Source organism: Rhynchophorus ferrugineus, unplaced genomic scaffold (assembly GCF_030347505.1).
Source record: "Rhynchophorus ferrugineus isolate W39M unplaced genomic scaffold, kcgeb_rfMv2 rfM9, whole genome shotgun sequence".
NCBI lineage: Eukaryota > Metazoa > Arthropoda > Insecta > Coleoptera > Curculionidae > Rhynchophorus > Rhynchophorus ferrugineus.
Window position 1 is genome coordinate 8,643,296 of NW_027472588.1, and position 24,779 is coordinate 8,668,074.

Below are 24,779 nucleotides of genomic sequence, written 5' to 3' on the forward strand. Positions count from 1 at the left end.
TATTAATGCAAGTACATCAAAAAAGTAGTAATAAATACATTTGAAAATGAAGATTGTATTAAACATATCTAATGAAAGATGTAATTAGTAAAATATTAATATTTAAAATTAACATAGATGATAATAAAATACTCTTTCCTTTGTCCATTTACAAATATACACATATTCACGATTGGTTTGTTTCCGAAGCTAGGATCGAAACCGACCATCGTTAATTTTTCCCAGTTCATTGTCCACACATTAGTGTCATTAGCCAGACCGTGCGATAAAAACCCCCGCGGACATATTTTTTTCTTAATTAAGTCGCGTGACAGAACAACATTCACAGACAATCGGAATATCATCGTTTTGTATTGTTTTATGGTTCCCATCTACGTTATAGTAGAATCGATATTTATGATGAAACCGAAAAGGATTTAACATTAAACGTCGAGGGTTTTCAGGAATCATTTATATTTTTATTGGAAATCCATTATGTTAACAGTATCAATTAACAAAATTATAAGTACTAGTTATCGGCCTGCGGTCGAAATTCGACCACAGTCTCATAATAGAGTAAAAGGACCAATTTAAGAATGATGTATATTCAAAACACTATTTTTCAACGCTTCAATAGCTTCTTCGAGCGATAAAAATCGTTGACCGTTTATTCTTCAAGGATGGGAACAAAAAGAAGTTATTTGGTGCTAAATCAGGGCTGTACGGCGGATAACCCATCGATTCGATGTTTTGAGTGCTCAAATAGTCTCTTGTTTGAGCCGATGTGTGAGAGTTCGCATTGTCATGATGAAGAACAATCCGACGTCTCTTGTTTGTTTTCCTTATTTCACTGAAGACTTCTGGCAAACAAATGGTTGTGTACCAATCAGAATTTTCTGTTCTACGATCCTCTAGAGGCACTGTTGTAATATGATCAGTTTTTCCAAAGAAAGAGGCCACCATTTTGTTTGAAGTGCTTCGTGCGCGAACAGCTTTTGTTGTATTTGGTTAATTTACCAAAAACAGTCGACAGCATACAGTCGACTGCTGATTTCGGGCTCATACGAATATATCAATGATTCGTTACCTGCCACGATTTTATAAACGTCTTTCGAAGCACCGCGATTGAATTTCTTAAGCATTTAAAACTAAAAATTCTAATAATAATAGATATAAGCTTTAACCGTGCCAAATTTCACATTTTTCTTCAAAAAGGCAGGCAAAATTTTCACTAAGCCGATTAATATATAGACATCAATGCAAATTAATATTTGTAATTAGATTATTAAAATAATACATTAATATTGTTTAACTTCATCTAACAAAAATCTTAAGAAAATTATCTAGTAAGGATTGTAATGTATCAATTATATTATATTTTATTCAATTTAGTTATTTCTTTACACATTATAATAAAAACGTGTTTAGTTTGATGCTTCACATTATCTAGAAATACTATGGGTATATTCACAATGATGCCATCTATATGTCGGGCAGAATACTTATTGATTACTCCATTAACATCATAAATTATTTTCGTATTTCGCAAAGTAATTAATATAATCTACCGAACTATCAGTAATCGATTAACTAGCAAGCACAGCATATACCTACACAGACCAAACAGCTTGCAATATATTGGAAAATAATGCTCGAAAAAGCTACATAAAATTTGTTTTAACTGTATAATTGTTTATGTTCTCAGTAGCACGCAAAATTCAAGTCTTATCATGGTCCATTTTTTTTCTTTTTTGATTACATCTTTATGCATTATAGTACTCTATTGTCCCATGTCATTAACTAGTACGGTCATGCTCTTGGCTCTCGTGATAGTATATGTCTCTCAGTGATTCTGTTACTTGAAGTTGATTATTTTGATATAAACTAAATATTAATATCAAATAACTTATGTTAGTTTCTCATCAGGACTTTTTAGACTTAGTTATTAAGTTGGTATGCTCTTGTACAATGAATTTTTTTTTATTAATCTTTTAGAACTTGGGCAATAAGGATTATTATATGATTTCCGTTATACAATATAATATACAAATATACTATATTGACATGTAGAAGATCGCCCCAGTAAGTGTTGTACAAACTTATAATCTAAATCTTATTCTAGCGCACATTTAACTATTTGGCGAGTGCATTGGGATGCACTAACAGTCTTTCAAAATACTTTGCACCAACACTTCGGAATCACTCGTTAAGTGATATCGTGATGAATTAGTTTATTGGAGACGTAATATAAGACATCGACGATGACTCGCAACGTATTATTCTGGAACCTCTGAAGAATAGCTATGTTCGATTTTTTAGGCCACGGGTCCAAATGGGCCTAAGTAGTGACTTATACTGTTAAACATTGTTATCTAAGGATAATTTAGATGTATTCCCCACCAGCCAATACATTTGGTTTAGTTCAAGCCGAAATTGTTTGAGTTTTACTTTAGTCACTATATGTTTTTTTCCATGTTAAACGTCGATCAAAATGCATTCCCAGATATTTAGCGTTGTCTGCTTGCGGGAGTTCATAATTATTCATTGTTACTGAAGGAAGTTCTTCTACAAAGGGTGAATGTCACATGGTTAGATTTTATCCAATTTGCTTTGATGCTATGCTTTCAGTTGTTGAAAGTGCATATGTGGCAAAAGCTTTTTCAATTTAACATGCAGTTCAGTGTGCCACACCTTGTCGAAAGCTTGAGATATATCGAGAAATGCAGCGGACCAATATTTTATACAATTTAAGTTTGTGTTAATTTGGTTGCCTAATCTATCTATTTATTCTGTTGTTCCGTGTTTATTACGGAAGCGCCCTTTCAAATAAATTTCGTTAATGTCTTCTACATAGCTGTTTAATATCATTTGAACATGCTTTATTGACAAACTTCTTATTAAGTAGAGGCTCTTGATTGATTTACGTCCATTGTGTGTTTTTTTAATAATCAAACCGTTTTAATAATCAGATAGAAAACTTCTTAAATTATATAGATATAAGTAGAAAAATTGGCGAGAGATTCTATCGCTATCCCAGATTGAAATGCATCCAAATGACGTTGCTGCCTTCGAGTTTTCCCGATAGAGATTGTTTGTCACGGACACGTGAAGCCAGGTTCGTTTTGTTTTCCGATTACGTTCACGCTGAAACAGTCTTGGAAAGCCCCCAGCAATCTGGGAATGAAACGGAGTAAAAATACAGTGGCCTATTGTAATAAATTTGTCAGTGCGGAAAACCATGCGAGTTCTCAAGCTTGGAAACGAATCAGTCGGATTGCCACCACCACTGTTTCTGTGCTCCAGATTTTATAGTTTCAGTTTTTTTTTCGGAGAAGTTAATGTATATGATCAGTTTCATTATAAAAATATGTTTCCTCTTTTTCTTGTCTTAATGTTAATATAGGCAACACACCGTATCTGCTACGTCATTTTGTCGAGTTCAAGTGTATAATATTTTGGCAGTATCTTAGAGATTAAATAGAAGTATCATTAAACGAGATGCCTTTTCTATTTCTGTTATAATAAAATTGTTTAAAGTCAATTAAAACGTTTAACACCTCCACATTTCATAATTTATATGCATCAGAATGAACCAAGCACGTCCAATTATAGTATTTTTTAGAAAATTGAAATGTTACAATCTAAATTATACAATAAAAATGAACTTTTTTCAGAATTAAAATGTCCGGATACAATGGATATTTCATCGTAGTTATAACCACCCTGTTTTACCAGGCATTATACAATATCTGTTGTGGTTTTGCAATGTGTATACTTTGCTTTTCAATGAAATATTAAGAGGTTACACATTTTTTACGATATTCAACAACGTTAACAGTTGTGGTTAGACGCAACCTGTCACCAAAAATAAGCAAATGTTGTCAAATAGGTTTGAGACTTTGGACAGATACCTTGAAAATAGATGAAAACACGAAAGCAAATAGTTAATTGTGGTTTTTATAATATAGTATTTTCATATTTTGAAATCTTTTGTGTTTCGCTAATACAATTAGAGATAAAAAGCTAAAATAAAACAACTCTATTTTAATACCTTTTAATATTTCCTTGTATAAGCAATTTAAAGTTGACGTGTGAGTGAATTTTTCAAAATAGAGATATTCAGTATAACGTAGTCATTAAATTTCTTCCAAAAAGTCTACAAAAATCCATATATGAAAGAACGTTCCAATATCACTCTATGTATTATTTAAAGTACAGGGGATAATACAATAATATTAATATCTGACCTATATAGAATATCTATTTATTATTAAGGTTCGCGTTAAGTCATCATTTGCTCCTAAAACAGCTGCCATTCTTTGCGGAATAGATTCATAGAATGTCTGAATAGTTTCCAACGGTATTTCGTCGCATTATTATATCAAAAAATTGTACTAAACACGCAGCTAGTTTCAATGATGTTGGACATGATAATATACACCTTAGGCTCTGCTTTAAAATCGCCCATTTTGGTTCAATTCTGATGAGGTCTAGCGAATGTGCTCGCCAGATGTTGATGATATTTTTCATTCAAACTAAAACTGAACTGTTTTGTCTGTGCGAAGACTACATTTTCTGATGGCATTGCAATTCCGTCTATTGGAGACAATATTGAGAATGTAAACGATTGGGCCCAAACTTGAGAAATAAAGATTACAGAAACTAAATCTGTACATGTGCAGTTCACGTATAATCAGATCGCACAATCATCAATAATAGTAAATAATACTACCATTCTGTGTACAGCAACAGTGCTGGAAGGAATATATACAAAAGAAGAAATATTTGGAGTTAACATATAGGAAAATATATTGGTTAATTGGAAAAAAATCACAATTATCGGTACATAATACAAGCAAGTATTAAAACCTATATGGACATGCAAAATTCAGTTATGGAGATATTACGCGAAAACTAATATAAATACAATATAGGCTGTCTAGAGTAAAGTCCTCAGAAGTACTGTAGATGTAACTGGTCAATTGAAAAGTCCCCGGCCTGACACATAGATGGCGTTACTAGAATTAAATCCTGTTTTTTAGTTAGCCCTAACCCTCAAAAGATGCGTGTATGTTTTGACAGATGTCGGATTATTAGTTTGTGAATTATAACATTTTTTATGAAGCAACATATAGTGAAGCAACTTTTGTTATTGTGAGAAAAATTGATAAAAAGGAATTTCACGTTTTGATAAAATAGCTTTTTGAAGGGAAAAATACAGTTAAAACAAAAACTTGGCTTGATGCCGAGTTTCTGGACACTGCCCCAAGAAAATCAACCATGAAGGATTGGTATGCTAAGTATAGACATGGTGAAATCAGCACCGAAGACGTTGAACGCAGTGAACGCCCAAAAGAGGTTGTTACCGACGAAAACATTTAAAAAATCCACAAAATGATTTTGAATGACCGTAAATTGAAATTGAATGAAAAAGCAAACGCTCTAAAGATATCAACTGAATGTGTACATCATATCATTCACCTATATTTGGATATGAGAAAGCTCTGCGCAAAGTGGGTGTCGCGCGTGCTAATTTTTTACCAAAAACAACGATGAGTTGATGATTCGGAGCAGTGTTTGAAGATTGTCAAGTGTAATAAACCCGAGTTTTTGCGTCGATATGTGACAATGGTTGAAACATGACTCCATAATTTTACCGCGATGTCCAATCGACAGTCATCCCAGTGGAGTGCTCACGATGAAGTCGCTGCAAAGCGTGGGAAAACGCAACAGTCGGCTGGCAAGGTTATGCCGTCTGTATTTGGGATGCGCATGGAATAATTTTCATTGACTACCTCGAAAAAGGAAGGACCATCAACAACGACTATTTCATAGCGTTATTGGACCGTCTGAAGGACGAAATCATCGTCGTCCAGAAAATTAAGAGAATTGCAAGGAAGCATGAGGACAGACTCCAGTCTTATCCCAATCCATTCACAAGACTTTTGGATAATTCCAGAACAGGACACATTCAAAACTTAGTTAGAAGTGCAGTTAATAAAAAAATAGCGATGTTAATATATAAACGTTAATACATCATAGACTAAGACTAGTTAGTCGGCTACCGCTAGTAATAATTAAATGCATTAAAAAAAACATAAAAATATACACTCTAAAAATTGACACGTAAACTGATCAATACATAGTTGTGTGTCATATTATTTATATAGAAATACTGTTGCCAACATGCAACGTAATATACTATATTGCATGTTGTTTATATTATTTTATGTATCCCCTGTATCTTGTAAGTATTTCATCACTTTGGATAATACTTATTTTTTAGGACATATTTTGTATTCAATATAGATATCCAAGAGGTGATATAGAAACGACATCTCGGCTCCAAAATGAGCTACTGTATAGAAATTATACCAAAAAGCTATTAGTACGCCTTTTTAGAGTTTAAAATGAATTTTGTTAGTGAATTACCGAACCAAATTGTTCAAAAATAAATTCAAACAATCATTGTAAACTTTTGAACCGTTTGTATTCAGGAATTTGCAAATATACCCAATCTGCAGAAGATAAGCGAAGCCCAAACATCTCTAAATACCATTTCGAAAATCGGTAATCAGTGAATCGGCAACTTTCTCTTGTTTTTCCTAAAATATTTTTGTGGAAACCGATTCTCATCAATTAAAGGTTTAATTAGAATCTATTTTTAGGGAACTGATGTCGACATATCTGCATTGGAAAAGGTGACACGCTAATTATATCTAGAAGAAAAACACGACTTTATATTCATTAAATCAATTAATCCGTCTAAGAATGTCTAAATTTGTAGTTTCAGTTAAAATAGCGTGCGAATAACGGCCAGATATGGATCGGACGATTTTAAATTTGGAGCACATTGTAATGGGCGTTTTGCATATAAAGACCTAAAAATATAAAAGCCAAGGAAACTCACGACATCTACCTGAATATGTTAGAAAAAGCGTTTGGAAACGAAGTACGTGTGTACACCGAATTACCATTCGATAAAATGCCGAACAAAAGAGTATCATGCATAACGTGTTTTTGAAAGTATTACTTATTCTAAATAAAAAATATATACTTTTTCATATTATTTTCATATGCATTTTCGCGAAATATTTAAAAAATAACATTAGGGAATTAAATGCGTACCAATCTAGTCTTGATTTAGCCTTTGTTAGCCAACATTATGTCTCTTAGCTGTTCTATCCTTGGACAATATTAGTTTCGTATTTTTCATGTCATTCTTTATAATCTTAATCCCTGGTTTCCTCGAAGCTGCTCTCTGCATTCGTCAGACAAAAGGTCGAGTTCCCAACAGAAATATATGAGGAATTCGTTCACCTTTCATCCAGCAAACATGTACAGATAATTATAATATGCGTCCTCTGCATGATATATATATATATATATATATATATATATATATATATATATATATATATATATATATGAGAAACCAGGAATATGCTAGGTACATGGATAAAAGAACATCAAAGATGTTTTCGATATGGACATAGGGTTAGCTGAACATGGGATTGATACTAGTCACAACATTTAGCTTAAAAATTTTTATCAGCTATGATGATGTATGTCACAGTACCAGAGCTCTGGTCCTGAAGATCTCTAGTAATTACAAAACGTCAGCCAGAAGTTCTGAGGAATATTATGGATACATCAAGATAACAAAGGAATAGTTACTTACACCAAGACGTTTGGATATCAACTGTGGTAGAGGAAATTAAGAGATTCACAACAAGATATGAGAAAAGACTTCACTTCCATGTAAACACCGAATTGCTGCCAACTCTTGGACAACACCGAGCTAGGAGTCAAGAGAACAGTGTGATCTTGTAAAATTGTGTACTGAAGTATATGGCAATAAGACTATATGGGAAAAACATTAAAAAGTGCTACTAACCTTTAAAGACACCAGTGTCCTAGATAAGTATCTGCAGTAAATTTTAAGTCACTGTAGAGAATTAATGCAAGTTAGTCGGCAACAACTAGTAATAATATATGTATAAATTTAAAAAACTTTGCATCATTTATTATAGTAATTTTACTTTTTATTTACCTTCTAATAAGTTAAATTAATAGTCGATATGACATACAATTTTAACAGGCATTATTTGTCTAAAAGTTATACGGGTTTGTCAGCAATAGAGCCATGCTAATGATATATAGATGTACTTTAAATCTACTTTTCATTTAATTACTTTAATAGCCATGACAATATTTGTCTCTCCATTTTAACTCTAAATAGTTTTCATAATTTATGAACACTATTGAAAATTCATTCAATGTTGTGACAAGCGCCATTAAATTTTCCTATTTTAGAATCGGTTAAAGCGAGATAATAATTTTGCTAGTTATTTCCTGATAATGAAAAGGAAACCGAATTTTAGGCATGGCTAAAATACCATTTTCTCCTTGTCAAAAAACTAATGGATTCAAATTATAACTGTCGGTTCGTTTACATTTTATTGTTATAGCCTATAAAGATGAACGGAACGATATTTTTGTTTACGTTCGTTTTAAATCAGATTAAAGTTAAATTTTAGTTATTTTTACTCAGTATTATTTAGCATAGTTATATTATTTCATTAAGTTACATTTGCAGATATAAAACTGAACTTAAATTATAAAGTATTTAAGGTATTTCATATGTTTGTCCTGCAATAATAATATATATAACATAAAAATAAATAAGTAAATAATCAATCATCATATCAATTAAGTAGAACGATCTTTCTTTGTTATAAGCTATATTTTCTTATATTGTTATGTATTCTTATTTCTGATTTATTACATTGAAATCAGATAATCCTAACAATAATCCTCAATTAAAGTGGAATTTTCTCAGTTAATCTAGGCTCTATACCTGTTAAAGGGATTACTGAACGGCTTTTAATGTTTAATAAGCGTATGCCACAGAATATAATAGATATTTTAAAATATATTAACAAATATTAAATTTGGAAAAATCATGCATTTGTACTAGGCCATAAATAAGAAATTTGTTTACAAAAAGTATTTCATCAAGAAAAACTGAAGGGAAACCAAAATGGAAGTGTACAGAGCGACTAAGATCATCTCTAATATTCGATTGCGAGACATATGTATTGTCAAAGAAAATTAACAAGAGAGCAATATAGAACTAGTAGAAATGAAATATCTCAGAAGAGTCACAAAAATGGACAAGATAAGAAGTAAATAAATCAATAAAAGGTCAATTGCCGATACCATTTTTGTAGTACGATTTGCCCTTTGCTTCAAAATAGGCCTCAGTTTCGCCGATCACCTTTTCATTCGACGAAAATTTCTTCCCAGATTCCTTTGAGATCTGAGAAGGGGAAATAATCGCTGGGGCCCAAATCTGGAGAACGCGGTGGATGAGGAAGCAAATCGAAGCCCAATTCATGGATTTTTGCTATCGTTTTCACTGACTTGTGACACGGTGAATTGTCTTGGTCAAGCAGAACTTTTTTTCTACAAATGCGGCCGTTTTTGGGCGATTTCGTCCTTCAAACGGTCCAATAACCCTATGTTGTTGATGGTCCTTTTTCAAGGTAGTCAATGAAAATTATTCCATGCGCATCCCAAAATACAGACGCCATAACCTTGCCAGTCGATTGTTGCGTTTTCCCACGCTTTGGAGCGGGTTCATCGTGTGCAGTCCACTCGGATGACTGTCTATTGGATTTCAGAGTGAAATGATGGAGCCATGTTTCATCCATTATCACATATTGACGCAAAAAGTGATATGCTTTCTCATATCAAAATTTTTGTGAATAATATGATGTACACGTTCTGTTGATATTTGAGAGTGTCTGCTATTTCATTTATTTTCAATTTACGTTCATTCAAAATAATTTTGTGGATTTTTTAAATACTTTCGTCGGTAGCAACCTCTTTCGGGTGTCTAAACGTCTAAACTTAGCATACCAATACTTGATGGTTGATTTTCCCGGTGCAGTGTCCGAAAACTCAGCATTATGCTTCACTCAAAATGCTATAATTCACAAACTAATGATCCGACAGCTGTCAAATTTATACACGCATCTTTTGAGGGTTAGGACCAACTAAAAATATATGGATTTAATGGATTTAATTCTAGTAGCGCCATCTATGTGTCAGGCCGGGGATTTTTCAGTTGACCTTGACAATGTTATTATTGTTAATCTACACTTTACTTTACACTACACATTACACTTTAGTGTTGATATGATTACGGATACGCTGGTAAGTTTGAGCATTTAATATAAAGAATAATCTGTAATCAGTTTTGCTATTACATGTAACACGACTAACTGTGTACAATTGTGTTTTCAGTAGAAGCAACTTGGACCAAATTTGTAAAATCGTCTTATGAATTACCGATTTAGTTCTAATTCACATTCCAAGTAATATTTAGCATGCTAATAACGTTGCCATTTGCCAAATTGCATTATCTCTTATAGTTTCAGAGATATGGGCTATCGAAATTTTACAATTTGAGCTCTGCTTCTAACTTAGGCCAAAATTATAAAATCGCCTTACGAATTACCGATTTCATTCCAATTCACATTCCAAGTAATATTCGGCATCCTAATTACGTTGTTGAATACCAAATGCATCTCTTATAGTTTCCGAGACATGGACTATCGAAATATTACACCTTATGCTCTGTTTCTAACTTGGGCCAAATTTGTAAAATGGTCTTATTAATTACCGACTTCGGTCCAATTCACATTCAAAGTAATATTCGGCATGCCAAGTAAGTTGTCGATCTCCAAATTGAATTATCTCTTATAGTTCCCGAAATATGAGCAATCGAAATTTTACACCTTAGGCTCTGTTTCTAACCTGGGCCAAAATTGCAAAATTCTTTTTCAATAGTTTTACGAAGAAACAAATACTTTTTGATACCAATAATTGTAAACATAATTTTTGACTGTAACTTGACTTCGGGGGTCTTTTACAGAGTTTTATGGGCGTCTTTTTAATATTTTTAGACAAATTACTTAATAAAATAACACCAATGAAGTAAAATTTTATCGATTAGTTTCACTGCTAACAGTAATATACAAAGTATTAAAATCACATATGTCTAATAAGTTAGTATCTCCCATAGATAGCAAAGTATCTACCTACACGTTAGTTTGGTCTTATGACTAAATATTCAACAGTTGACCAGGAACGTAGAATCACACGCATTATAGAAAAAGCCTACGGAGAAGAGAAAAGAGTTTGTTCAGCTATAGTCTCGCCAAACCTTTTATAAGATGATACCGAAGTAATACTTTGAACGCCTAAAATTCTACAGCCAGGATGTTCAGTGTTAAGCAAGGCAATGTTTGAGTCCTGATCTTTATCTACTGTACACATATGACACAAATGATATGACACGTATGACCATAAATTCAAAATGTTACTATGGTTATATTGCTGATGATACGCGACATTTGCTATTGGAGACAATAGCGAAAAAGCAATCAGAAAACTGCAATAAGCCAGAAGTAACATAAATAAGTGGAGTCAGGCATAGATAATAAAAGTAAACGACAGTAAATAAAACACAAACTGTTCAAATATGACTAAAGGGAAATAATTCCATACAGTAACACTGCTAAAAACATTGGGATGAATTTTGATGCAAAACTTTGTTAAATCGAATTAAAATACAAAAAATATTGATTATTTGGAAGAAAATCTAAATTCTCCGTAAAAATAAGTTGTTGTACCAGAAAATACTAAAACCTATATGAACCTATGGAACTTAGTTATAGCGATGTTTTCCAAGAAGTAATATTAATATGATACAAGTATTTCAGTATAAAGTCCTGGAAGGTATTATGGTTCCATCCAAATATCGTCAGAACAATTACTTATATCGAGACTTTCAGATTCCAACTGTCATAGAGGAAATTAACAGATTAGAAACAAGATATGAAGAAAGACTCTACTTCTACTATGTTAACATCGAAATGCTGCAAGTCTTGGACAAAACTGAACTAAGCCGCAGGCTCAAGAGGGACTTTTTAGATAAATGTCTAGTTTTAAGTCACTTTATAGACAAATTGTAAGTTAGTCAACAACTACTAGTACAGATATATCAATAAATTAGTAAAACGTCTTTGTGGTTTAAGTAATAATATTTACACAGTGGGAATTATTTTTTAACCTAAATAGCTACCCTAATTTGACCTAATTTATATTTTCTGGTTTCAGTAGTTTTTGTTGCGACAAAAGACGTATAAAACAAAGAAATTTAGTAGAGCCCGACTTTATAGCCGGTGTGCTAGATCCACATCGATCTAACTATAGGTAAAATCATTCATAAAACAATAAAGTGATTTATCAAAACCCCTAACAACCCAATATTGTTAGGGTAGTTGACGATTCAATGGTTTAAATCGCACGATATCTGTCCGTAAACCGACCAAATAAAAATCGTGTTATGTTTCGGGCTTTATTTTGAACAAAACATGAAAATGTTATCCTCGGGAAATAAGTTCGGAAGGAGGGCGAAATATCCGCTTTGTTTGCTTATCCTTTTTAGTTGGATGAATAAAGGATATCGGTGCTCTAAGAAGTTTTTCAGAATGTAAAGGCTCGCCGTGATGAGAGAGGCAAACAAACTTGGGGAAATATTTATAATACTAAGTTGAATTAGTTTCGGCGACTTTACAATTTTAAAATTAGAGATTTAAAAAGTTATTTGCGACTGTAGATGTCACATATTCTTTCTCTAGTTTATAATTCTGATTTATGCTATTCTGATATAGAAACTGTGTTTTAATTCTAATATAAAATTAAATATAATTACTATATTAAATATAATTGCCAGATATGTCCGGATTTTTCGATAAAGACAAAGCGTTACTTACAACAGATAGTTAAAGTTCATGTCATATAATGCAAACGCAAATGTTCTATCCATGCAAAAAGTGTAAGTCGCATGAATTCATGTCTGAAGAGCACGGTGGAAGTAATAAAACTTTCCATCTAAGAGTTTTCAACACTTTTCTGACTGTAAAATAACCTTATCAGGTCTGTGAGCCTATTGTGGACCTTTTTAAACCAATGCATAGTTTAAATTGATCATCTGTTGTCGGTAGCGATCGATCTTAAATGCTTCTCCAGCTTTCAGAAGTTCCAAATATACGGTGCAATCAGATACAGAGCATGGTCTTGCGATCAATACAATTTGGTGTTGCAGTCGATGGGTCGGCTTTACCAGGTGATGCTCACGACTTCCTTGCTTGGAGTTGTCGAAATAAATCCATTTCTCATTACCTGTTCCTACTCGATGCAGAAATTACTTTCTTTTATACCTTTGCAGCAGAGTTTAACTGATTTTCAATTTATTAATTGCTTGTTGTATAATGCATATGGCATCCATCTCTCCATTTTCCACTTGTGTTCCAGTTTGTGTTGAGTCTTCATCCAATAACACCTTCAACTTCGCATCTTCAAACGTTTTCGGCCTACCAGGTCGCTATTTACCTTGAATATTGAAATCACCAAATTTTGATTATCCAAATAACATTTCACACGTTGTCGTGATGTAAACAGGATCACCATAAGCCTTTAGCAGCAAACTATGGCTTTCAATAGATTTTCTCTCATGATGAAAGAAGGAGAGTAAGGAATGAAACACGATATCTAAAAAATATTCCAATTCCTTATCTAACAATGTTTCTAAACATGTATTTTATTAATAATTTTCATATTGGCGGATATTCAGAAATGATATATTTTATATTTATATTAGCAATCAATATATTTACATATTTTAATATATAGAGTTTTATTTGGTGAAAAGATAACCTAATCATTAAATATACATAAAGTTATTAAAAGCAGACCCATTATATTAAGAGTATTACAAATTAGTTCATATTTCTCATCCTAATATAAAGACTTTTAATTAGAAATTAAGGAGTTTTATTTAAGAAAAAGAATTTTCAATAAGGGCATGTATATTATCTTTGTTAAATTAAAAATAACTTTTTTAAAGAATTTAATTTTAACTTTGATATAATTTTTTTGATCTGAGATTTGTTTTTTTGTGATTTTTTATGAAACGGTTTTGTTTAGTATGCAGTATTCTTCATATACCTTTAAATGCAGTTTTATTACAGTTCGTACTTTATTGAACAACAGGCTATTTAAGAAATTGACGTACATTGAATGTTTTTGCACGGTGACCATGTTGTAATTTACATAAGAAATTAATTTAAAGTGGTTAGAAAGGACATAATTATAAATCAATATGCCTTATCAGCTACTTTAGTGCTAGAAAAAGTATTATTGTGCATGACAAGGACAAATTTTGCTCATGAAGCTAATGTACACGTGATTATGTTCAGAGTAGATGTTTAAAAATAATGTTCTTTCTCTGGAAACGTAGAGCAACACACTGCTATGAAAATAAAAAATGGGTTGTAAATAGAAATATGGTTACATATACACACCCAACTAAATTACCATTGATACTAAATTTTGGTAGTTATTGCTAATCTTTCCCTCAATTTAATAATATTTTACTGATTTGTTGGTTTTGGAGTTCTGTTTGTTGTGTGTAGTTTTAGTGCTCACTTATCACCAGAAATTAAATGGTGGTGTATATTGTAGGAATTATTAAATTGTATATATATAAAATATATATCAATTAAATTATTAATTATTTATTGTATTACATTACAAATGAATTTCAGTAAGGAGTTGTAGTGCTTATTGTATTTAAGCAAAATCTAGCAACTGTATAAATGCGGCTTTTATTTTGTTAAGACTAACTGGCATGAGGCTTTACCATACTGAAATTATTGTTCAAAACATAGTTGTAAAATGTGTCTATATATAATTTTAATAGCCTCCAGGGCAGGTATTTCATTAAGTCGCGCAAAATTAATTAGTAAATTAACTAATTGTTGCAGCTGAATATTTACTGCGACATATCAAAATAGACTTTCGTCTAAATAGTATGGATTTTTCATTGAGAGCTATGTACTACATGATAAAACAATAGTATTTTTTTAATCAAAAAGGTTTGATTATTTATTTTTGAAAATTTATTTTATATCTTTCTGAATAATCTCTTTTGTATAATATGCTACAACAGTATTTATAATCTTCAAAATACTTGTTCAATACAATCTATAGAATGGCCTATACAGCCTTTTTCAATTGCGTTTTAATCTCTATATAAATATTCTGAAAAGGTTTCTTTTAGTTTAGTGAACAGTTTAGTGATGCTTCTTTTGAAAAGCTAGTGATGACTGGGCTAAATCAAGGAAATGTTATAGAAAATCAGGACGAACTAATGCTTTGTGATGCATGCAATCCATGAAGAAGAATCCAAGAACCATCCAACCATGTTATCAGTCTTAAGTTTTTGAGTTGGAAAACTTCACACAAATAAGGAACTATAACAAACTATAACTACCAAATACTATTCCTTTAGGATAGTTTGGCGCGTGAGAATGCATAATAAACTGTGTATTGTTTACAACTATATATATTTTAATACAGTAGTACAGAGAAATAAAACAGCATAACATATAATCGCTACAACCATAGTATTATGTTTTAAAAGATAATGTTTACGTGAATGAATACTTAATTACATCATAAAGTCAACGCAATTCCATAAATATTTATAATATGGTTATCATAAACCATTAAATTATGTATAAAAATTATAACTAAATAAATAAAAATTAGAAGTCAAATTTGCAGTTCCAACTTCTAAACTTCTTAGGATAATTACTATACCAACTGTAAAACACATAATAATACAATTTGATAACTCACCATTCATCATTTGATAGTCGTAGTCCAAGTCTGAACTGTTTGAGACATTGTAGTAAAAGTCGCTGCTGTTCCACGTAACCAAATTCTCTAAATACGTATAATTTGACTTGGTTACATTTAGTTTCGGTAAAGTTCGGTTCAGCTCGACTTGCATGTCGTCTTTTGGCTTGATCTTCAGTTTCAACGTAGAAAAATTCGTTTTCAAAGGAACCAAATTTGAAGAGTAAGTCCTTGCTTGAATCACAGATATTTCCATAATTATATCACTGCAACAATAGTAACGGTCAAACACAGTCATATATTTCAATTTATTTAAAAAAACTGCAAAGAGAAATAACGTGATATCTACATTTATTCTGTTATAGCTATACATGTTTCATGGAAACATCAATAGCTTTTAACGATGTTTCCATTGTTCTTACGATGGACGAGTATACCGTTATATTGAATAAAAAGAATATCAAATATTTCATTATAATATGATACAAAAGTGTAATGGATATTATAATGGATATAGATATATATATATATATATATATATATATATATATATATATATTTAACGTTGGTTTTCTGGCTTCAAACGTCGTCGTAGAGTTAGTGGACGTCAAAATGAGGTGGTAACACCAGAAAACATAAAAAAATATCATAAAATCGTTTTGAATAATCGAAAAGTGAACTTGCATGGGTTAGCTAACATCGTAAAAATATCAAAACAACGTGTTGATTTTATATTGCATGAGCATTTGACTATGAGAAAGCTCTGTTTAAAGTGGGTGTCGAGTTTGATCACTGTTGACCAAAAACAATAACTTGTTGATGATTCTGAGTAGTGTCTGGTCATGTTTAAAAGTAACAAACCGGAATATTTGCGTCGATATGTGACGTGGATGAAACATGGGTCCATCACTTCACTCCAAAATCAAAACGATGGTCATCTGAGTGGAAAGCAACTAGTGACAGGCCTATTTTGAGGCAAAAGATAAATGGTTCTACAAAAGTCGTATTAAAATATTAGACCGGCACTAGAATGATTACGTGGCTCTTAAAAGAGATTATTATGATGAATAATATAACATAATATTATAAAATTCCTGTTGTACCAGTGAAATAGCACTTAATCCTCTTAACTTACTAAATGCAAAATAATTATTATTTATGCCTAGTGGTATAATAATCAATTTATGATCGATATCTTGCATTAGGTTTTAAACTTGCATGTTTATTCTTTTGTCTACTGCTATAAAAATGCTAATATAATAAATTCGTGACAACTACTCAAGTGATATAAATCGTAACTGTTACAAGAAACGTTTCTTACATATAATAAAATTATGTCAATAAAATAGTTAAAGATTGAAGAGATTTTTTACTTATTTTTATAATAATTTTAATACCTTGGCTTCATTTAGAATTATTTTTTCATACTAACACATTTATTAATATCGAAATAACTTTAACATTAACAATACTAACATGATTATTCCTATAAATATCCTATATATGCTACAATGATACATTGTGAATGCCTCTTGAACTTATTTTATTAACATAACGGAAAAGACGTTTTGCGTTAGATTATCAATTACTAAATTAGCTCTCTTGGCGAAATAATCCGGCTTAAGGGATAGAGTCACCAAAAGCAATCTTAAGTTATTAAAATAATCCTAATTTATTGAAATTTTTGTAAAATACAATCTTTGAAATGCAGCCTTCGTTATAGACGTTTTTTTTAATATATATTTTAAATAATCTCCTTTTATCAACGAGGGCTTATGTGGACTGGACCTACTGTTTAACCTGGGTTCTGAACCACGGTCCTCGGCATTAAGCCTACCGACTGGCGAGTAACCAGTCTGGAAATCATCCCAGAAGACGTATGTCTTCTGGGATGATTTCCTTATGGTCCGTATGATAACCGTATGGTCTTACCCAGCCTGGTTACTGGCGTGATTTTCCTTGTCGGATTTCCCAGCAGGATTCGAACCCGCGACTATCGCAAGAGTAGGTGGACCGTCCTGTTGCTTTACCACTGCACCAACCAAATCGGCTATAGAAATTTGTTTTTATTCCTATACAGATCAAAACTTTATTTTATTAATAATTACCTGCATATAATTTCATTAATTATTTTATAGGAAAACATAATCCCATATGATAATTATAGGAAGCAAATATTAATACAAGTTAATTTAGGTTATGTAATTAGCAACAGGACGCGTTCATTTACATGGTCAACATGTATTAAGTAATTAGTTTAACAAGGCTCAAACAATAGTTATATCATAGCAAATTTAAGTTATTTGATGCAGCATATATTATACAATCTTATTAAGAATATGTGAAACGTAAGATTGCTAAAGGCACAACTATATTTTGTTGAATAATAATTCATATAGATCATTTGTTGAGTGTTAAGTAATTATAGTAACGATTTACATAAATTTATATCGTTCTTTTTAATTAAGCGAGTGACAATGACATATGACGCATCGTATATCATTTTGTCATTTTCTTTATGGATACCTGGCTATCGGTTCCATTTTAATTCATTTAATTGGATATATGATTTTATTAAGTGAATATAAATGTTGTTATTGTCTAATACCGTTACTGAAATGGATAATTAATCATCGAGTTTATGAGTATTTTGGTACAAAAATTTAATGAATAAACTCTATAACAATTATTTTAAACTTTCGTTTTTTACTTTTAAATTTTCTATGTGTATAAATATTATTTTTCTATTTATTTATCCAACGTTTGATAATTTTGCATATTTTGGATATATTTATGTAATTTTTTCTTCATATTTTGAAATAATATACTTAACGAGTGGCCAGAATTTCAACAACCTTAAATAAGATACGTGTTGATTTTTATTACGATAGCTTCTTGTTACGTTCTCGTTGACAGTTAAGCTCAGTCGAAGTAATATCCAATGTAAAGTTAGTGTAACATTTTATTGTATAAACCATAGTTGTTAAAGAATGTTGGATCCCAAATCATCACTATAAGGCGAGTAATTAATCAGAGTACAAATAGGGTTAAAAAGTCCAACTTTATGACAGAAACATCACTTATCGGATATGCTAGTTTAGTATAAACTCAAAATATAAAACGCTACATTTATATAAATATATCGTCTCAGTGATTTACAATATGGTTTTTATTGATTGATTATATTCGTGATTTATTAACAGTAGCATAATATTTAACTAACTAAGTATCAAATTATATAGACATTTTACAAAATTAAATCCAAAAATTAGTTTTGATTACTTAATATGACTTATGTTTCATACAATATTTCGAAAATTCGAATCGAATGTTGTAGGATTCATTGGACCATAAGCAACAACATGCCAAAAAAAAAACAGCAGAGCTTATAGCTCATATTTATACCTAAATAAAACGAATAGTTACTGGAAAATGTAATATATTTCATTCGTCGAATATTATTCATAATTTGAAGAACGGACTACGAAGAAAAAATTATTACCAATAGTCAACATTATAAGCAATTTAAGAATATTAAGAAATAATTTACTACAATATAATGTTACATAATTAATCGATAATATTTCTTTTTTATTTTAAAAAATCAACACTAACCTTACATGAAATATTTTTCTCCGGCGATTATTATCTATGGTTATTATATATTAGCTAATTTTTAAAAGTGAACTCTAACAAATCTTATCTCTGAGGAAGAAAACATACCAACTTAAATTAAATATATATTTTTACTATCAAGGTAAAAATTATTTTTTATTAATTGACCGTATACTTTTCAGTGATGTTACTTCCAATACACTTTTTATTCATATCTTATTTTAACTTCTTTGTTTAATTTAGTATAAATCTACAATTATAACCTCATATTTAACATAAAATGTAATATGTCAAATATTTTGTTAGAAGTATATTCGTTAATATAAAAGGATATTTTTTATTATTTTTATTACAATATAGTAACTTATATAAATACTTTTACTAATAGCAAATTTTCATTGAATCTTCAGAAAAAATTAATTATTTATAAAAGAAAAATTAAACTGATTATTTATCAACATTGAATAATAAGTTACATTTTAATGTGTCTTCTACAATGTTGTATGGTAAACTTAAAGTTCGTAATGATTGTTATGACATAATAAACATTGCTTTTATTTGTTGTATTGTTACACTTTACACGTCAGACTTGATCCTCAACAATTATTATCAGTTCTAATATTTAAGATTGAGTTTGAAAATGAGAGACGATCTTGTTTCTAAGAAGGAAGCAACTAAGTCAAACTAAAACAAATCTTCTATATAAAAAAGGTATAATTATCTTAGAAAATGTTATACTGCTACGTATGAAAATTATTTTAATTAATTAGTATTTGTAGTGATGTGATTTTCAATAGATACAGCTTGAATTCTTTATTTAATTTAGTATAAATCTGTATACAATTATAACGTCATATTTAACAACAAAAATAATATGTCAAATAAAGTAATAGAGGCGTATTCATGTTTTAATATAAAAGAATATTATTTTTTATTTTTAGTATTGGTTGCCATATTTCCATTAAGGTTTAAACAAAGTTAACTGATGGTAAAGCTAAAAATTGAACAGATTATTTATAAAAATTAAATGAAAATTTATATTTAAATATAACTTGCACAACATTGTATGATGTTGAGTCATTGTTTTAACCTAATAGTCATTGCTGTTATTTATTGTATACTTACATACCTCCTTACATGCTCAACGATATTCAACGATTATTATCAGTTCTAATTTTTGAGATTGAGTTCAAAAAACTATTTTATCTAATAAGAAGGAGGCCATACCAAATCAATCTAATAAATATAAATATAAATCTCTTATATCAAAGCTATATTTATTTCGAAAAATGTTATATTAATATAGGTGAAAATTATTTTTTATTAACTAGACCGACTATTTTTTATTTGACCATCGTCATTTCGATTTGGAATTTGATTTTCAATAAGTTAATTTATTTTGAATTCGTTGTTTAATTTAGTATGAATCTGTAGACAACTATAACCTCATATTCAACTACATAAATAATATGTCGAATATTTTGTTAGAAGTACATGGATATTTTAAGATAAAAGAATATTATTTATTATTTTTAGCATTAGTAGCAAAGTTTCTATTAAAACTTGAAAAAAAAATTATTTATAAAAGCATTGAACTGATTATTTATCAACATTGAATGAGAAGTTATATTTAAATACAACTTATACAATATTATATAATATAACATAAGTTTTGAGTGATTGTTTTAACCTAATAAACATTGCTGTTATTTATTTTGTTGTAATAAATATATTAATTGTTTTATATAAAGTTAAGATTGGTCAATTTTCGTAAAGCAAAGGTTGTATTGAATCAATGTAAACTTCAAGTCAATTACCCTAAAATCTAGCAATAAACGTACTGCTGTATAAACGTAAATGTGGTTAAATTGAATTTTGTGGTTAATAGAAACTGCACGGATGGTTAAAACAACGCCAATAGGTTTAAATTAAAAGAATTACTTACTATAAGCATCTTTTGTTAAAGTTCACTAATTGTTCTGTCCACTTTGTACGAAGCGATCGACTCGTTCATAGTAAAACGTAGATGGAAACGTGTCCAGATATGTTTTGAAGCGTATTTAAGAGAAAATTCGTGTCGGCGTGACAGTCTGCACGACACGCCCCGGTCTACTGCTTCCCAGAATGTTTTCCGAGAGATCCGCATCGATTTTCCAGGTTGTTTCAGTTGGTCAACTACCCCATTGTGCATGGGCACGAAATCGATATTTCTGAAGAAGTGAATCAAACTGGTTACTGGTCGCTCGACGGTGTTGTTTTTTTATCAGCCAGTCGAGTGGGTCTACGAAGAATTAAGCAAATTACTGTAATGAGGTCTTTACTTTATTACTTGTTGATTCGCTCTGGGGAAGGCTTCAGCGTTGGAAAAGTTGGTAAACACGAATATCGTTCGCATGCCGTCTGTCCGAACTACACGAAGCGATCAAAGAACGTTAATATTTTACTAGTTTCCGTTAACTTTTCCTGTAATTGGGAATGGATTGCCTCACGACAGTGGTCTAAATTAACTATATTTTGTTGTGAATTCAAAACTTTATTTTAAAAAATACTGTAGATTATTAATTTTCAATGCCCACTCGTTATATTTATTTCTACGTTTAAGAAAATGTTCTTGTTTAAAGTAATTATTGGATTCTTTGTATAAATTAAAGTGCTTCTCAATCACACCATCTGGTATTCTACCAGTAGAATAAGTAACATTCAGAAAGAGTATTATTTAAGCATTTTATTTAGATGTTAGATTTTAAGGATTTTCTAACATGTCGCAAGCTTGCAAAATCATTTGCTAGTATCGTTGCTATTTCTCAATATGCAGTTGAAATGCACAAATATTAATCAGTAACCGTCTTATATTACGATAAAATTTGGTATGGGCTTTGAAATATTATTTTCTTTGATTATGGAGATTGTTTTGACACAAGAAATAATTTTTCACAATTTTGCTTGAATTAAACAACTGAAATAAAACTATACTCAAATTGTGTTTGATGGTAATTCTTATTAAGAAAAGAACATATGCTATTTGATGTCTTATACAGAAAATGGTATCTTTAAGATAAATATTGGTAAACATTTAAATAACAACGTATAATTAATGACACATACATACTTTTTTCAACTAATCAACCGTAAAATAAATGCTTTTAAATGGTATTTGGTGGTAATTTTCTATTCTGACGAGTATAGGTTTTTTGGTGCCTTTTAAAGAAAAATATTTATCTCGCATAAATAACTTTGACATAAATATAACTACAGAATAGTTTTATGCAATGTAGCATAAGTTCAGAAATATACTTGTTTTATATTTTGTGGGAGAAATGTCATATTTATGTCAATCTTTGTTGAAAGCAATATGCTGATATTTTTATGAGGTTACTAAATAATGGTAAAAAGTTAAAAAGCTATTATTATAATTCCTTTAAATTCTTTTTGTTATTACACATTACTACATAATATAATATAGTTCATTAATAACAACGTGGTATAATGTTTCGGGTGAGAAATATCAAGGTTTAAGTATATAGACATCCTAGCAACATTTGATGTATGTCTTTTGTGTTAGTTGTGATATGATATGTGTACTTTTATCTGTTTACATAACCTTTTAAATGAAACCGTGTTCTCTCACGAAATATACTGAAGAATAACAAGTATAACAAGCCTATATAACGCACTTGACGTTTGTTTTATAGATAGACAATAAACTCTTTCTTCAATATTTTCGTATGCTTTCCTTACAAAAATAGTAAGATATAAAAGTAATTGCGTTAACATTAACACAATAAATAAAATTTAAACAAATAGTGATATAAAAAACTTTTAAAAATGTAATAAAATAAAGATAAAACAACAGGTATGTAAAGATAATTATTCAAAAGAATAGTAAAATTATCACGGCGTCTATTTCGAATGAATAATAGATGTTCTCCATTTGGATGTCGATGAACTTCGACGTTTCTTTCTAAATATTGGAAACGATAATAGGAAAAAGGCTGAACATTTTCAATAACTCACTTTATGCTATAAATATATTTATGTTTCTATAAAAACTACTAATTATAAAAAATATTAATATTACCTGTAACGATTTAATGAAGTATATATACTATTTTGGTCAAAAATTTTTAAATATCAGAATATATAGCACAGTTAAGTTAGAATTATAGAAAACAGAATGATGCATATAATTTTAGTACAGTTATCAATTATTATCATAGTTTAAAAGGGTTCATGAACTGTTTTTAATACCATCGAGTGGCCATTAATCGAATAAAAATTAGATAAGCTTGAAAAATTATCTAAAATCAGATGTTCGTAATTTTGGTAAGTAAGGGTGATATTCTAAAAGCGTGTATTTAGTTTCGGCAAAAAGTTTTCGATTTTTTTTAAATACTAAAGAATTGTAAGAGATACATACAGCAGGCAAAAAAGCAGTAAGCATTTTATTAATTAGGTCTATAATATAATTAAAATTACCTTTGAAATAGAAATACAACTGCTCAGTTGAAAAGTCCCCGGCCTACCAAAGTAAAACATATTTTTTTGGCAAAATTAGCTTTTTTTATTCAACATAATTCCCTTCAAGGGTGATATACTAATTATAGTGACCCTCCAACGAACGATACCATTTTTGTAGAACGATTTGTACTTTGCTTCAAAAATAGGCCTCAGTTTCGTCGATCACCTCTTCATTCGACGGACATTTCTTCCCAGCGAGCTCTGTTTTGAGATCTGAGAACAGGAAATAGTCGCTGCGGACCAGATTCGAAGAATACGGTGGACGATGAAGCAATTAGAATCCCAATTCATGCACTTTTGACACGGTGTATTATCTTGGTGAAGTAGGTCTCTCTTTTTCTTCAAATGCGGCTGTTTTTCGGCGATTTCGTCCTTTAAACGGTCCAATAACGCTATGTAATAGTCGCTGTTGATGGTCCTTCATTTTTCAAGCTAGTTAATGGAAATTATTCTATGCCCATCCCAAAATACAGACGCCATAACCTTGCCAGATGACTGTTACGTTTTACCACGCTTTGGAGCGGGTTCATCGTGTGCAATACACTCGGATGACTGTCGATTGGACTTCGGAGTGAAATGATGGAGCCACGTTTACGGTTCACGATTTCGGTTTACGGATTACGGTCATTTAAAATCATTTTGTGGGTTTTTTAAATGTTTTCTTCGGTAACGTCTTTCTTTTGGGTGTCGACTGTGTTCACCGTCATCGATGCTTAGTTCACCACGTCTAAACTTAGCATACCAATCCTTAATGGTTGATTTTCCTGCAGCAGTGTCCGCAAACTCAGCATCAAGCCAAGTTTTTACTTCAACTGTGATTTTTCTCTTCAAAAAGCAATATTTTTCAATTACAAAAGTTGCTTCACTCAAAATACTATAATTTACAAACT

At 30.6% G+C, this 24,779-nt stretch overlaps 1 protein-coding gene across 1 annotated transcript in view; it reads right to left on the reverse strand.

Moving 5' to 3' along the window:
* The window catches only part of LOC143202200 (popeye domain-containing protein 1-B), a 43,452-nt gene extending 21,990 nt beyond the window's left edge, over positions 1–21,462 (reverse strand). Inside the window, exons 1-2 of the mRNA XM_076413524.1 lie at positions 21,317–21,462; positions 15,757–16,022 (exon numbers count right to left, since the gene is read on the reverse strand). Coding sequence (XP_076269639.1) covers positions 15,757–16,012 — 256 coding nt within the window. The 5' untranslated portion in view covers positions 16,013–16,022; positions 21,317–21,462. The remainder of the gene's footprint in view (positions 1–15,756; positions 16,023–21,316) is intronic.
* Between the last annotated feature and the right edge of the window lie 3,317 nt (positions 21,463–24,779).